The sequence below is a fragment of the Otolemur garnettii genome, unplaced genomic scaffold (assembly GCF_000181295.1).
Source record: "Otolemur garnettii isolate 467f Iridium unplaced genomic scaffold, OtoGar3 scaffold00008, whole genome shotgun sequence".
Classification (NCBI taxonomy): domain Eukaryota; kingdom Metazoa; phylum Chordata; class Mammalia; order Primates; family Galagidae; genus Otolemur; species Otolemur garnettii.
In genome coordinates, this window is record NW_003852403.1 from 22,683,991 (window position 1) to 22,698,148 (window position 14,158).

Here is a 14,158-nt window from a genome sequence, read left to right on the forward strand (position 1 = left end):
CCACCTTAGGTGTATGTGGCTGGCGCCTTAGCCGATTGAGCCACAGGCGCCGAGCCGCAGTTTTTTCTATAGTGCAGCCTTGTAGAAATGGTAGGATAATTGTTCTTATTTTCTGCAGTGTCAGAAGTTAAGTGACTCGCTATAAGTGGCTGAACTGGGCTACAACCTAAGGCTCTTTACTCTGTCCCTTTTCTACTCAGAAGCTTTAATAATGTTTTTCATGTTTGCCTAGGCCAAAAGTTCCATAAGGGTTGGAACCATGTTTATTTTGTTCATCACTTTATACCCAGAAGCTAGCACAGTGCCTGGCACATAGTAAGTGTTCAGAGATTATTTATTGAATAGACGATTGCTCTCCATTACCTCCAGGATAAAGACCAAACTTTTGTTTCCAGTTTTCCTTCCTGATCCAATTCTTTTTCTAGCCGTGTCTTTCATATTCCTTATGCATAAGCTGTCTGCATTAGGCAGACAGTTCTTTCTGTGGCCTGCCAACACACCCCATGCTTTTGACACCAAATTAGCTTGTAAAATAACTACATTTTCTTCTAGATCTGTTTGCTCATCTATAAAATCTTAACCTATTACCATTCCAAGTAAAACTGTTTCCTTTCTCTGAATTCCTAATGTAGTGAGGAGACCCTTAACCACTAGATGGCGCTTATGCTGTGTAGTCTCAGTTTCTCCAAAATGTTAAGGAACCTAAAGACAATGGCTTGGAGATGCCACAGATAGAAGTGAATACCTGACTGACTTGTGTGTACATTTCTTAGATAATGCACTTTTACACTCACTTTTACACTGAGCCACAGGGGCCTCCCAGTAATGCACTTTTACAAATACTGTCTTATCAGTACATTTTGGAAACAACAGTATGTACAACCATCAGTTTTTAGGTAATAATTGGGTATTTCATTGACCAAAAGCCTTGTGCTGGGGACCTTGCTGCTGTATTTCAGGCCCTTTCACTCAATGAATTGTTTTCAGTAATGTCTTTATGAGTAAACGAAAATGATTACTTAGGAAGGATAGACCTGAATTTTACAAAGGACATAAGAACTGGCCAAAATCAGAGTGGTATTCACCTACGCAAAAACTTCTTCAGAAAGATAACCAGATTATATACAGATCTATTGCTTGTTTGATAGTCATTTATGTTTTTATATTATAACACTCATTTACTCACGTAACTCATGTAACACTCATAACAACATATAAATCATGTTTTATACTTCCTTGTATTCTTTTGCTTCCAAACATAATACTTTTATATAGTTGTTCATTATGTCTACTACATTTTAACCTGAACAAAATATTGTAGATACTAAAAGGAGAGTTTCTAAAAATAACTAAACATAATCCTTCATTTCTTTCTTTTAATACAATGCCACTCAGTATACAAATGAGATGTGTTGTATTGGTATTAAAGACTCAAATGCTATGATAGAATCAACATTTATTATGTATTGTCATTTCATAAGAATTTATTGACTGCAGTAATTCATTAAATTAGAATTAACAGTACATGTAGAAGGGACCGTAAGTAAAAGCATTTAAAGTAAAAGAAAAAATGTTTCTTGCCCACAGTTACTAAAGTGTCAAAATTGGTCTTGCTTCTGCGTGTGTTCCTTCTTTCAGATAACTTTAAATTAAGGAACTAAAACTCTCAGAAAATGGGATACTTAATGTAATTTCTTTTAATCTTTTTATAGACTTAATGATTTTTTTGTCTGCATACTTGTAAAAACAAAATAAAAAACAAATTCATCTTTATAAATCCATTTTCTTTTGACATAGAGATGAAAATGTGACTTGTTTTGACCAAAATGAATATCTGCAAAAAAGTTTCATAACCGTTTCTGAGATTACATCTATGGCCAAAAATACCTGGGTTTATCATTTTCAGCTTCACCACTCATTGGCAAGATCTTTATTAAAGTAAAAAGAATAACTGAGATTTATTCTGATTATTTCTGCAGAACACCAAATATTTACCATATGTAATTGTAATATTTATCATAATTACTATGGTAATTGTATGTGCTTATTCAGTGACTAAACCAAATTAAGTCCCCAAGTGCCTCAGTTTTCCCTTTCGAAAATGATAGATTCTTAGACCTCACAGCATCAAGTTAGTCATCTTATCATGGCTCTCTCAATTTACAATTAAAATGTCAGTGAAGGCATTAAAAATAGATAAAGGCAAAGTACTATAAACTAAAAATGAGTCAACCATTTACAAAAATCTGTAAGAACTTTTTATTATTTGAAGCTGAATTAAGAAACATAGCTTAATAGTTACAAATTCTTTGCCATCTGAGCAGTACATGACCATCTGGGAAATGTATACAAGATACCTACCTTCTCTTCAGGAGATGACATCTACCCTCTACTTTTTAGGCATGGGAAAAGGCCAGGCTGACCCATTGATTGGGGTATACAGCAAAGGAAGTAGGGTCCATGTTCCTCCCATGATAGTATAAATTGTTAATGCCACCATAACAGAACAAGAGCAGCTGTGAACAAGAACAATTGTGAAATGAAATGAGTCAGCATCTGTGGTCAAGCAAGAAGAAGTGGGATTTTTGACAGGACATTAGCCAAGTCATAGCTATAAAATAGTAAAGTATTCCCATTAAAATTTAGAACAAAATAAACAGTGTTCAATATGTCAACATAATTTTATACTGTTTTAGAAATTCTTGCAAAAATAATAAAAGATGAAACTGTTGAAAAGGAATTGAATACCATTTGAAGATAATAGATTTCAAACTTATAAAATGTAAGAGAATTTACTAAAACACTATTTGAATTAGTAAAGAATTCAGTAAAAGTGGCCGGATTCAAGATAAATATAGAAAAGTGGTAGTTTTTCTTAAAATCAGCTATAGCTAGTTAGAAAATGTAATGGCAAAAATGATCACCTTTACAATAAAGCCAATAAAAAATAAAAATATTAAATACTCAAGAATAACCTTAATAAAAATGTATCATGCTATTCTGTATTAAGACAGAATATTAAAGAGTTACAGTTCCCAAATTAATTTGGATAGTAGAATGCTAAAAATATTTTGGGGGGGAATTTTGACAAAATATTTCTAAAATCCATATGAAGAAATTAGCAAATGAGAATCAGATATTTTCCAAAGCAAATATTTCTAACAGCAAAGTATATAATAAAGGTATAATAGTTATAATAGTATATAGACAGTAGTAGTTGATAAGCAATTCAAGTACATCCACAAAACGTATGTATAGCTGAGGAACGGACATTTACTCAGAGTGGCATATGTGATAAAGATGGCATCATAAATTGGGAAGAGAAGGATATATACATGGAGCTAGAACAATTATTTTTATAAGAATACATTTTCACTGCACATACTCCAAAATTGTATATAGATTAAGTTACTTTAATAGTAGATACTATAGGAAAATCTGAACAATATCTAGAAAATGTGCTGCTAAATAATAACACTTTATTTTGGCTTTAATAGTCACAATCAATTATGGAAGTCAGAGGTTCATGTCAATGTAAGAAGTAAAACTTAGCAAAATTTTTACTCGTCATTTCTTTTTCCCTTCTTTATAGATATTCGAATACCACTAATGTGGAAAGACTCTGATCACTTCAGCAATAAAGAACGTGTGTATGATTTTAATTTGTAATTGAAATATTTTCTTTAGTGTGAATATTGGGGAAAAAAGATTGCTTCTACACTGAAATAAATTGATGTCATTTGGCAAAACAAGCAGAATCTTGCTGAACTATTTTCTGATTTTTGATATAACTAGGTAGCAGCTGCTTGATGCTAATTGAGATTATGCACATCTAGTATACTTGTAGTTGTTGATAGGTACCTGTGAAGGACAGTAAGTTAGGTTCAGAGTGGGCTGAAGGGGAAGTATGGAACAAAAGAAAATGTTTAAGGAATAAAGGTTAAGACAGCATTTCTCCTGTTTGACCAGAATCTAGAATACCTTTTCTGCCTTATTTTGTTACTTTAGAGAATGAGGTGTAATAAGGAAAGACTTTTAGCTTGACCTGATTTTTTTTTCCTTCAGCATTTTATGGCTTTGTATAGTCTTCACAAATCCATGTATTGCTTAGATCATGAAATTAACCTCCAGTGATTTCTAGCTGTTAGAGGCAAAGTAGGAAAGATGGCAATTCTCTTATCTTTCTTGTCTATTGTGCTAGCTTGTTACTTCATATTTTAAAGTCTGAATCATATTGAGCATAATTAGATTTATATGAAGAATTCAAAATCACATTAGTGTTTGTTATTCAATTATAAAGTATAATTTACTTTACAAAGGAATACCTGTGGGAATTAAGGAAATCTTTCTGATTATTAAAGAAAGTTTTTCTTAAGAGATACATTTTCTCTTCAGAAAGAGGATTTAGGCCTTTAATCACCTAATAATACTTTATAATACTTTTAAAACAGCACCAAATTAAAAGGCCCAGCAGCTTTGTTTTCTGTGTTCCCATGTCTAATTTTTATTGGAATTTTTTTGTTTTTTGGTTGTGTGTGTGTGTGTATGGGGGAGGTTCTTCTCTTGTTGTTAGTTTGGTGGAAAATTTTTTGCTGTTAATGTGCCTGCTTTTAACCTCTTCTAATAAAAAATCTTTTTCTTAAATGGACAGGGAAGCCAAAATGACTTAGAGGTAATAATTGTGTGTGTGTATGCTTTATTCATAAAAATATATGCAATTGGTGGTTTCTTTATGCTGCAAAGAGACTTATGTATTTAACTTTATTTTTGATACTTTCCTGTTTTTTTTGTGTTCTAGTTGGATAAGTTATTCCTATATAATGGCATCTAAATCACTGTAAAATGTTTAGGATTATGATATACAATGTATGAAAATAAATCTATTAACAGATATTAAAGCTGATATTTTTCATTGTCAAGTAGACTTAATGTTGTCATGACTTATGGATTGTTGCTCAAAATGTTTTCTTCTCTAGGATCTCAGCGCTATGCCATTTTTTGTTTATTCAAAATGGGAGCTGAAGTTTTTGATACTGACATGGTGATTGTGGATAAAACAATCACAGATATATGTTTTGAAAATGTAACCATATTGTAAGTATTAATATTATTTTATTCTTTGGAGAATGAGAGTAATGTAAAATTCTTTAGTTAAAAAGAAAGTTACAACTATTAGGTTTTTGGATTTTTTCTGAAGCATTATGATTGTTGGTAAAATGATTTTGAAGATTACTTTGTTCAAAAGAATATGATATCTACATTTGTAATTTTCTGATATAAAATAAAATGGAAATCTTATTAGTGTTAGCAGTAAACATTTGACTCAGTAGATGTGATAAATTTTTAAATTTGATATAAATATGTATAATTCCATTATTGTTTTCCATTATCTCCTAAGTTATGAAATACAATTGAATTTTCTTGAATGTTATTTGATATAGCATGAATTTTGGCATAAAATAGGTTCTTCCATCCCATATAGGTGATGTAGTTACAGAAATACTAAAGCAGTACAACAACTTTATAAGATAGAACTAAAATATATACCATAGGAAAAGCGCTTTGGTAAAATTTGGTTTTTTTTCTTATGATAGGTTTCTTTCATGTACTCCAAAACAATAAAAAAAAAAAAAAAAAGAGGTGATCTTCAGGGCTGTTTTTATTGCCCTTGGTCTTTTATAGGCTCATTTTATTGTGGCAATAATACACAACCAGAGTGAACTCCTCAGGTAGCCATAGAAATCATTTTTAACTAACAAGTTTTTCCTGGCCTCTTTCAAAGGTTCTTTGGGCCTGTTCCTTTCAGTCTTTTAATGATACTGTATTCATATCTAAATGTTAATAGCTAATAGACAAGATAAAATCAGAATATGTGTTTTTTTATCATTATGGAACTTAGGCAATTAAAATTTCAGAGAACTAGTTTTGCCACTCATGTATAACATTAAAAACACTACAGCAAACCATATTTTGTGACTTCATATCTGGTCCACTGTCCCATAGTAATAGTATATCATGGAAAAATTATTGCGAGTTATAAGTTATAACAACAGGCCTTCCTACAAGCTATATTGAACCAAAGAAATTTATTTAGGATCCAGAAGATACCCCCAAATGCTTATATAATTGAGGCTAACAAATATATTTTCATCAGTTATCTGAATACGTTTATTTCCATTATCAACTATTATTAGTGAATTTTTTTTCCTGCCGGAATTACCCTGTTATTGAGCTCTTCACATCATTTTGCCTTTGTTTGTTTTTACTACAAAGACAAAAATCAGAGGTTCCCCGCCACCACCAGGGAAAGAACAACACAAATTACTTGGGAAGACAGCACATGATTTATAATTTTCTAAAAATTCTATTAATCTTTTAAATTAATCTAAAAATAACTGTCGACAAATGTTCTAAATGTTTAAAAATGTGCTTCTTGTTATGATGATTGTTTTTAATAAGTATTCAATATTTATGAATTTTTGGTTTTCCTCTAAATATTGAGACATTTGTTAGTCATTACTGGGAATACTGTATGTTTAGAAGTTGCCAAATAATAAGCTATAAAAATATCTAGAAGTTATTCTTTGGATTTAACCAAACTATAGATTGGCCATTTATATCTTAAAAAGTCTGCTGCGTTTTTAAAATCTCTGAGGCTGGTGGATCTTCCATCTGCAGGCAACATCTGCTGCTGACGGACCTCTTTTGCAGTCTTCAGTATGTTTATTGTTAGTAACACCACACAGTCTTTTATGCTAAAGGTAGTTCACTGTCTATGAAAAAGGTAAAGTCAGTCGTAGCATTTGCTAGAATTGCAGAATTTATGCATATTGGTTTAATAAATTTATATTGAGTACCTTCTATATTCTTGATACAATGCTAGGGTAAGAATACAATGATCACCAAGATAGCACCTGCCCTCAAGGAGTTCATTCTTTGAAGTATATCCCTTTACATTGGTTTTCTGTTTTATTTTTCCTCCTATTTAACAATATTCTGAAATGTTGCTTATAGTTATTAGGTACAAAAGAGGGGTGGGGTTGGAGGCACAGTGGTAAATAGAATAATTGACTCTATTGATGAATAAATGAAAACTAAAGGTTCAGCAGATTTTGTTTCGGAGGAATAGTCATTTTAGGAAATTACACATATAAATATTTTAAAAGTAGTGGTATTAAAGGAATGACAAGGAAAAATAGTATTGGCAACAAAATGACTAGGACATTTTATTCTTAATAATATGCCTATAGGAACTGATTAAGTTAAGATTGCCCTAGTTATGAGGCTGAGAGCTCTGAAAGTTGCACTGACTCTTAATCCTTTAGATGTTACATAAACAGAGAAGATTCTTTCTCATTAGCATATGTTAACATAAGTTTATTTCAAATGCTGATTTTATTTTTTTCCCATAAACTTTGCGCTTACTGAGATTTTGCAGTCTTAGCTCATTGCAGCCTTTTATTTGTTTATTTTTTAAATAAATTTTATTATGTGTCTTTGAGGTTTACAACATAATGTTATTGGACACATGTAGATAATAAAATGGTTGCTAGTTGTTATGCTGAAACATATCAACAAATATCTCACACAGTTAACTATTTTTGTGACAATAGCTAAAATTTATTTAACAAAAATTCTTAATTTAATACAGTTTTATTAGCTTTAGTCTTCATGTTCATGTCATATCACTAAAGGTTTTTATCCTGCATGTTTATTATTTTTTGCATCCTTTGGCTGACATCTCCCCATTTCCTCCCATGCCTCTCCTGTTCATGGTAACCACCATTTCACTCTCTATCCTCTGTGTATTTGAGCTTTTTGTTGCTGTTAATGTCACATTTAAGTGAGATCACATATTATTTTTCTTTCTGTATATAGCTTGTTTCACTTAGCATAGTATCCTTCATCTCCATGCATGTTGTAGCAAATGGCAAAATCTCCTTTTTTAAGGCTGAAGAATATTCCCTTGTGTTTATTACTTTCTCTACCCATTTGTTTATCCACAGACACTTATTTTCACATCTTGGCTATTGTAAATAATGCTGCAGTGAACATGGGAGTGCAGATAACTTTACAAGGTGATGGTTTCATCTCCCTTGGGTATAACTCCAGACTAGGGATTGCTAGGTCATGTGGTAGTTCTATTTTTAATTTCTTCAGGAACCTCTAACCTCTGTATTGTTTTTCATAATGGCTGTACAAATCTCCATTTCCATGAACAATGTACTTTTCTCCACACCCTTGCCAGCTTTTGTCTCCTGTCTTTTGATAATAGCCACCCTCACGGACATGGGGCAATATCTCATAATGGTCTTAATTTGAGTTTTGTTGATATCACATGCTGATTTCAAATGTTATGAAAACATCAAATGGTGTTATAATTCTATTTGCTGCTGAGTTAAATTTCTAACCTTATAAATGCCCTGGTTTTTAGTAATGATGCAGGACCAGACTTTCAGATAAAGGTGGAAGTGTATAGTTGCAGTACAGAAGAATCTTCCATAACCAATACACCAAGAAAACTAGCTAAGAAACTTAAAACATCTATAAGTAAAGCCACAGGAAAGAAAATAAATTCAGTGCTTCAAGAAGAGGATCATGAAACATGCTTGCCCTTCAGTTCTGCTATTTTGTAAGTTTTCCAATATAGTATTTATGATGACATAATTATACATTTGTGGTATTTTGAAGTTTTGTACGTGGAGCATATGCTTACATTTTAAATGGAAAAATATCTTGAAGCAGAAACAAAACTTTGTTGTCTGCCATTTATCCAGTTGAAGTATCCTTAATACCTTACTTTAAAGATAGAAATCGATTGAGAGAATGTTTTTTGTGATTAGGAATTCCAATACAGGAGGAGTATCCCTTACCCAAAATACCTGGGACCAGAAGTGTACCGTATTTTGGATTTGTTTTTAAATTTTGGAATATTCACATATACATAATGAAATATGTTAATGGGAGGGACCCAAGTCTAAACATGAAATTCATTCATGTTTTGTACACCTTGTATGTGTAGTATTACGGTAATTTCATATAATATTTTTAAAAATTTATGTATGAAATTAGGTTTTGACTATTTTGACTGCATTCTGTCACATGAAGTCAGATATGGAATTTTCCACTTACACTATCAAGTTGTCACTCAAAAATCTAAAATTATGGAGCATTTCAGATTTTAGATGTTTGGTTGGGAATGTTTAACCTGTAACTCCACAGAAAGAGGAAATATTTTTCTTGAAAAAGGTCTACATATACATCAAAGTATTTGCTACATTATTAGTCTACTAACTGCAGAGTTTCTCCATGTATGTCATACCTTATTCTCAAGGATTTTAAAAAATATTTAATCTTTTCGTAACAAAACCAAATTAGCACATCACACCTAACAAAATAAGGAGTTCTTAATATCATCAGTATCCAGTCTATGTTCAAATTACTCCAGTTCTAAAAAACTCCTCTTGTAGATAAAACAAGATTTACAGTTTTACATTTCTACACTAAAAGTGAGTCTTTTAAGTTTCTTTTCATCTGTTACAGTTGCCTGCCCACTTTTTTTCCTTGCTGTTATTTACTGAAGAAACCAGTCTTGTAGAATTTCCCGTATTTTGAATTTAGCTGATTGCATCTTTGTGATCTTCTTGAACAGTTTTTCTGTCCTTAGTATTATCTATAAGCTGGTATTTAGAGCTAGAGGACTGATTCGATTCAGATTCTTAAGGGTAGATTCACACCTAGTGGGTACAGTGCACACTATCCAGGGAAGGGGCACCCTTACAACTTAACTCAAGCTGTACAAAAGCAATTCATGTAAACAAAACATTTGTAGCCCTGTAATATTCTGAAAAAATTTTTTTAAAAAGGGAAAAAAAGAACAAAAAATAGGACAATAGTGATTCATACTGTTATATGTGCTTCCTACTGTCTTCATGAGGAGACTTTGTCCCACTTTTAGTAATGTTAAAATTGATCATTTGCTTTAGGTATTATGAGCTTGCTCCATACACTATAAAATTCCCTATTAATCTTTCATCTAATAGTTTTAGCAGCCATTGCTGATCATTTGTTGTTTCATTATTGGTTATAATTTTGTTAATTTCTAAATCTGTGCTGCATTTTTCTTCTAAAGAGGAATAATGCAAATAAGAACATTTTCTGTGGATATAGCTACAATGAAATTGGTAGAGGAAGGGGAAGAAAAGTGCTTGATTCTCATATTTACCAAGTTTTAAAACAAGTTGATATCCCAACAATCATGGAGGTGATCGTGTTATTTAACTTAAACTCGAGTTTTTACGTATTTCTGTTTTAGTCTATTATAGTTATATTCTCTTTGATGCCAAAATTGCTCATCTTTGATCACTGGGAAACCGTCAAGCTGATTTCTACATCTTTTTGACACAACCTAATGTTTGGTAGTTTTTTTGCTTTCTGACACAGTTAGATGTTCCTCCTCTGTGTATTTTTCAGCCCAAACTTGAAATCACTGTTTCTTCAAGGAGCCCTGATTTCTTTCACATACTTTACTTAAACCTTATGTTTGTTTCTTCACTGATAATTTTATGTTTATGTTCTTTGGAACACTGTTGATCAAGCTGCATTCCTAGAATTTCTTTGCATGTCTAATGGAGTTGGCTTTTCAGCATGTCAATAATTTTACCGTAATTATAAAAAGCAGAATATTTTAGGTATAGATCCTAGAAATGTCAGTTAGTAATTTAATTACTCTTTTCATGTCAGATATATTAATTGTGAAATATGCTTTGGCACTCTCGCATAGTGGCTTTCAATCTGTTTTGATTGTGATTCATACTAAGAAATACATTGTACATCATAACTGAGTGCACAGTTACATAGGCAGCTAGATGCTAGGAAGTAATACTTGACACTTAATATTTACAATTGATTCTCAAGCATTTTTTTAATTCCCTTGCTTTCAGGTTTTAAAAATGCTGTTTATGAATCATTAAGTTGATTTCATGATGTAGGGATGGGTCCCAATCATAGTGTGAAAAACAGTCATAGAAGATGTGTCTGCCCCATAAGTGTTATTTAAAGGGGAGCAAGGGACTCCATTGTGGTGAGTGTGAATAGTCTCATTTGTCTCCATGTCCTCCCATAAGACTCAGAATCAAGCGGTTTTTGGCCAGGAAACAAAAATTAAATCATCCCATTCCCCAGTGGATTAGAATGAAAACCAGTAATAAGATCAGGTACAACTCAAAGAGGGGGCACTGGAGAAGAACAAGCTGGGTCTATAAGGAATTGCACATGAGATGGCCTGTACTTATGCTGTGTTCCAGTCACTATCATCTTACCATATTAGGCTGAAAATGTCATCATTTGGACAGTTGCCACACTTCATTGGGAAAATGAGTTTTCTCTTTGTTTATGTGCTGTTCACTAATAAGCTGGTGCAGTAATAAATATGTGAGACCTTGAAAAAAAATAAGGGGGAGCAAGGGACCTTTAATTTTCTAATTTTAGATCTAAGACCATTTAATAAACTTTCCTACAGTAAGATTATTTTAAGGATTTGTTAGAAGTTACTTTAATTCAACCATAAAGTAATGAAATTATTTCTTTTTGATGAGTAGATAGTTCTATTTCCAGATTCAAATAGATTTTAGAACAGAAAGAGACCTCAGAGATAACCATCTAGTTTAGTAGTTTGAAAATTTTTCAAGCAATTGAACTCCCAATTTTAAAAAAAATGATGTTACTAGTAATGTCTGTTATCCAACTAAATGATACTTTAGGCAAGTTACATTTTTCCCTGGGCCTCAGTTTTCTCTCATGAAAGATTAAGATGCTTAGACACAACCATTACTTTTTTGACAGCTCCTTAGAGACATTTCTAGCATTTCAAACACCTTTGATGAATATAAAAACAATGAATAGACATCTAAAACAGTTTGAAACTTCACTGTTTGGCAGTGAATACTTAATTTTTTATTCTGTCATTTATTACTTGTGTAACCCAAGACATTAATTTGCTGTTTGAGTTTTTGTTTTTCACTCTGTAAAATGGTAAGTGGCAATGCGTGTAACAATGATAATAAAATAATATCTAACTCCGTAGAATCATTATGAGATTCAATAAGAATTCATGAAATACTTGGAATAAAGTAAGCTTTAATAAATGTAGCATTATTACCATTATTGTTATTATTTTTACTGTTCCCAGACCAGTGCTTTTTCTAAGCCCTTTTTTAAACTCATGCTGAAGCATTTCAGTTTAGAGACTTGACGTAGGATTATAAAACATAGCCACATCTGTTTTCATTTATAACTGTGTTTATAATTTTATAGGAGAGGATCATCTGTGTGATGTTAGAACCTATATTTGGCCTATATTTCTCTTTGAAACCTAGAGGAATTTTTGAGAATAATGTTATTGTGTATTATGTTCTTTTTGATACAGACAGGAATACATGTATTTTATCTTGAAGCATTCATTCTTCTATTGTTTTGTCATTCCACTGGGCTTATTCCTGAATCTAAGCACTGATTTTGTTTATGAACATTTTCCACAAAATTTGTATGTCATTTGCTTATTATGTCATTAAAATTGGTCAAAAGATAAGATAAATCCTTTTACAACATTTCACCAGATTATGTTCTCCTAATACCAGCATTCTAACGACCTTCTGTGAATCCAAAGAATGCTAGGTTAACTCAGCCCAGGACTGATCTTACCTGATAAACTTCTTTAACTGACCACTTCAGCACCATATAGGAGATTTTGTTTTAATAGTGATCTAGGTTACTGATCTCTGATAGAACTTTCAGTCTTTAACCAAAATGGTCACATATAAAACTATATATATCTTCCCTAGTAATATGACACATGACCAAATATAGTTATTTTCCTGACAAATGTGCATTTTTTTAGACTGCCCTTTAGAGTAGTTATTTTTATTTATAACATTCCACCTCCTCCAAAAATGTTATAACAATTGGCCTATTTGATAGAAAAAAATGTAGCTGATTATACTTTTGGGAACTCAATATTAGGGTTGGCTAAAAGGAATGAGTGTAATGTTTTAGAAAGAAAATGTTATCCTGACAAGAATGTTTTAAAAGTGAGGTCATTGTTGGTTTTGGAACTATTGGCATCATAATTAGTCATGGTTTAAAAATGAAGTAACTTGAAATATCATAAAGTATTGTTTGATCTAAAAGAAGACAGTACAGTTCTGGTAATTTTTAGTTTGCTCCCTAATATGATTCATTTATTCATTTTTTGTGGAATTTAGCCCACTAAAATTCCTTTAGCTAGACTTTCCCAGTGTCTCTATAGCTGAATTAACTGTTTTGTGCGCCTTGATAACTATTTAGTACATTATTCTTCATTGTATAAATGTGCATCATTTTAAATAATCTTCTTATAAAAAGTGGTAAAATTGAAACTGATAATTTTCTTGACCAAAGGTGTGTTAAAATTTTTAAAAATAAGCCACTATACTCCATTTTAAATAAGATTGAAGCTATAAAACAAGAATTCTAACAATGATTATTTATGTTTCTAAGAAAAATGTTAAAGGTAATGCATTTTGTAAACTTAACTAAGGAATTACTAAACTGTTGCATATAATTAATTATTTATTCATTTAATCATCTTTGAAATGATTACTCAGCAGTAGTAATATCATGTGGTACATTCAAAAATACATCCATATTTTTACAGTATAATAAAATATGTTCACTATATATCTGCTTTACTAGAAAAAGTATCTTAATTTTAAGGTATTTCATAAATGAGGTATAAAAGCAGTGTAGTATAGTGGGGTTTTCTGTCCAGTATACCTCTTACAGGCAAGTCAGTCACATCCTCTGCACATCAGTTTGTGCATCCGAAAATGTGGACACCAAAATATCTGCCCTACCTGCTTCAAGTAGTTATTCTGAACCTTAAAAAATATATTGCTTGTCAAAGTGCCTTTAACTGCACATACCACTTTGCATGTGATTGATTCTAAGGGATGGTTTTCATCCAGTTACCACTTAACCACATGAATTATTTCATTAGAAAAGTAATATAAACTTGGGAAATAGAATCTAGACAAGAAAAATGTTACTCATAGTTCAGCTAATCTAAACCACATACCTTTTATCATTTTCCAGTCTTTACATGATTTTTTTTTTTTTTTTT

At 31.6% G+C, this 14,158-nt stretch overlaps 1 protein-coding gene across 1 annotated transcript in view; it reads left to right on the forward strand.

Annotated features, from left to right (window-relative positions):
- Window positions 1-14,158, forward strand: part of RTKN2 (rhotekin 2) — a 72,326-nt gene that overhangs the window by 24,627 nt on the left and 33,541 nt on the right. Inside the window, exons 4-6 of the mRNA XM_003783632.2 lie at window positions 3,593-3,646; window positions 4,977-5,094; window positions 8,435-8,632. Of these exons, the coding sequence (XP_003783680.1) occupies window positions 3,593-3,646; window positions 4,977-5,094; window positions 8,435-8,632 (370 nt within the window). The remainder of the gene's footprint in view (window positions 1-3,592; window positions 3,647-4,976; window positions 5,095-8,434; window positions 8,633-14,158) is intronic.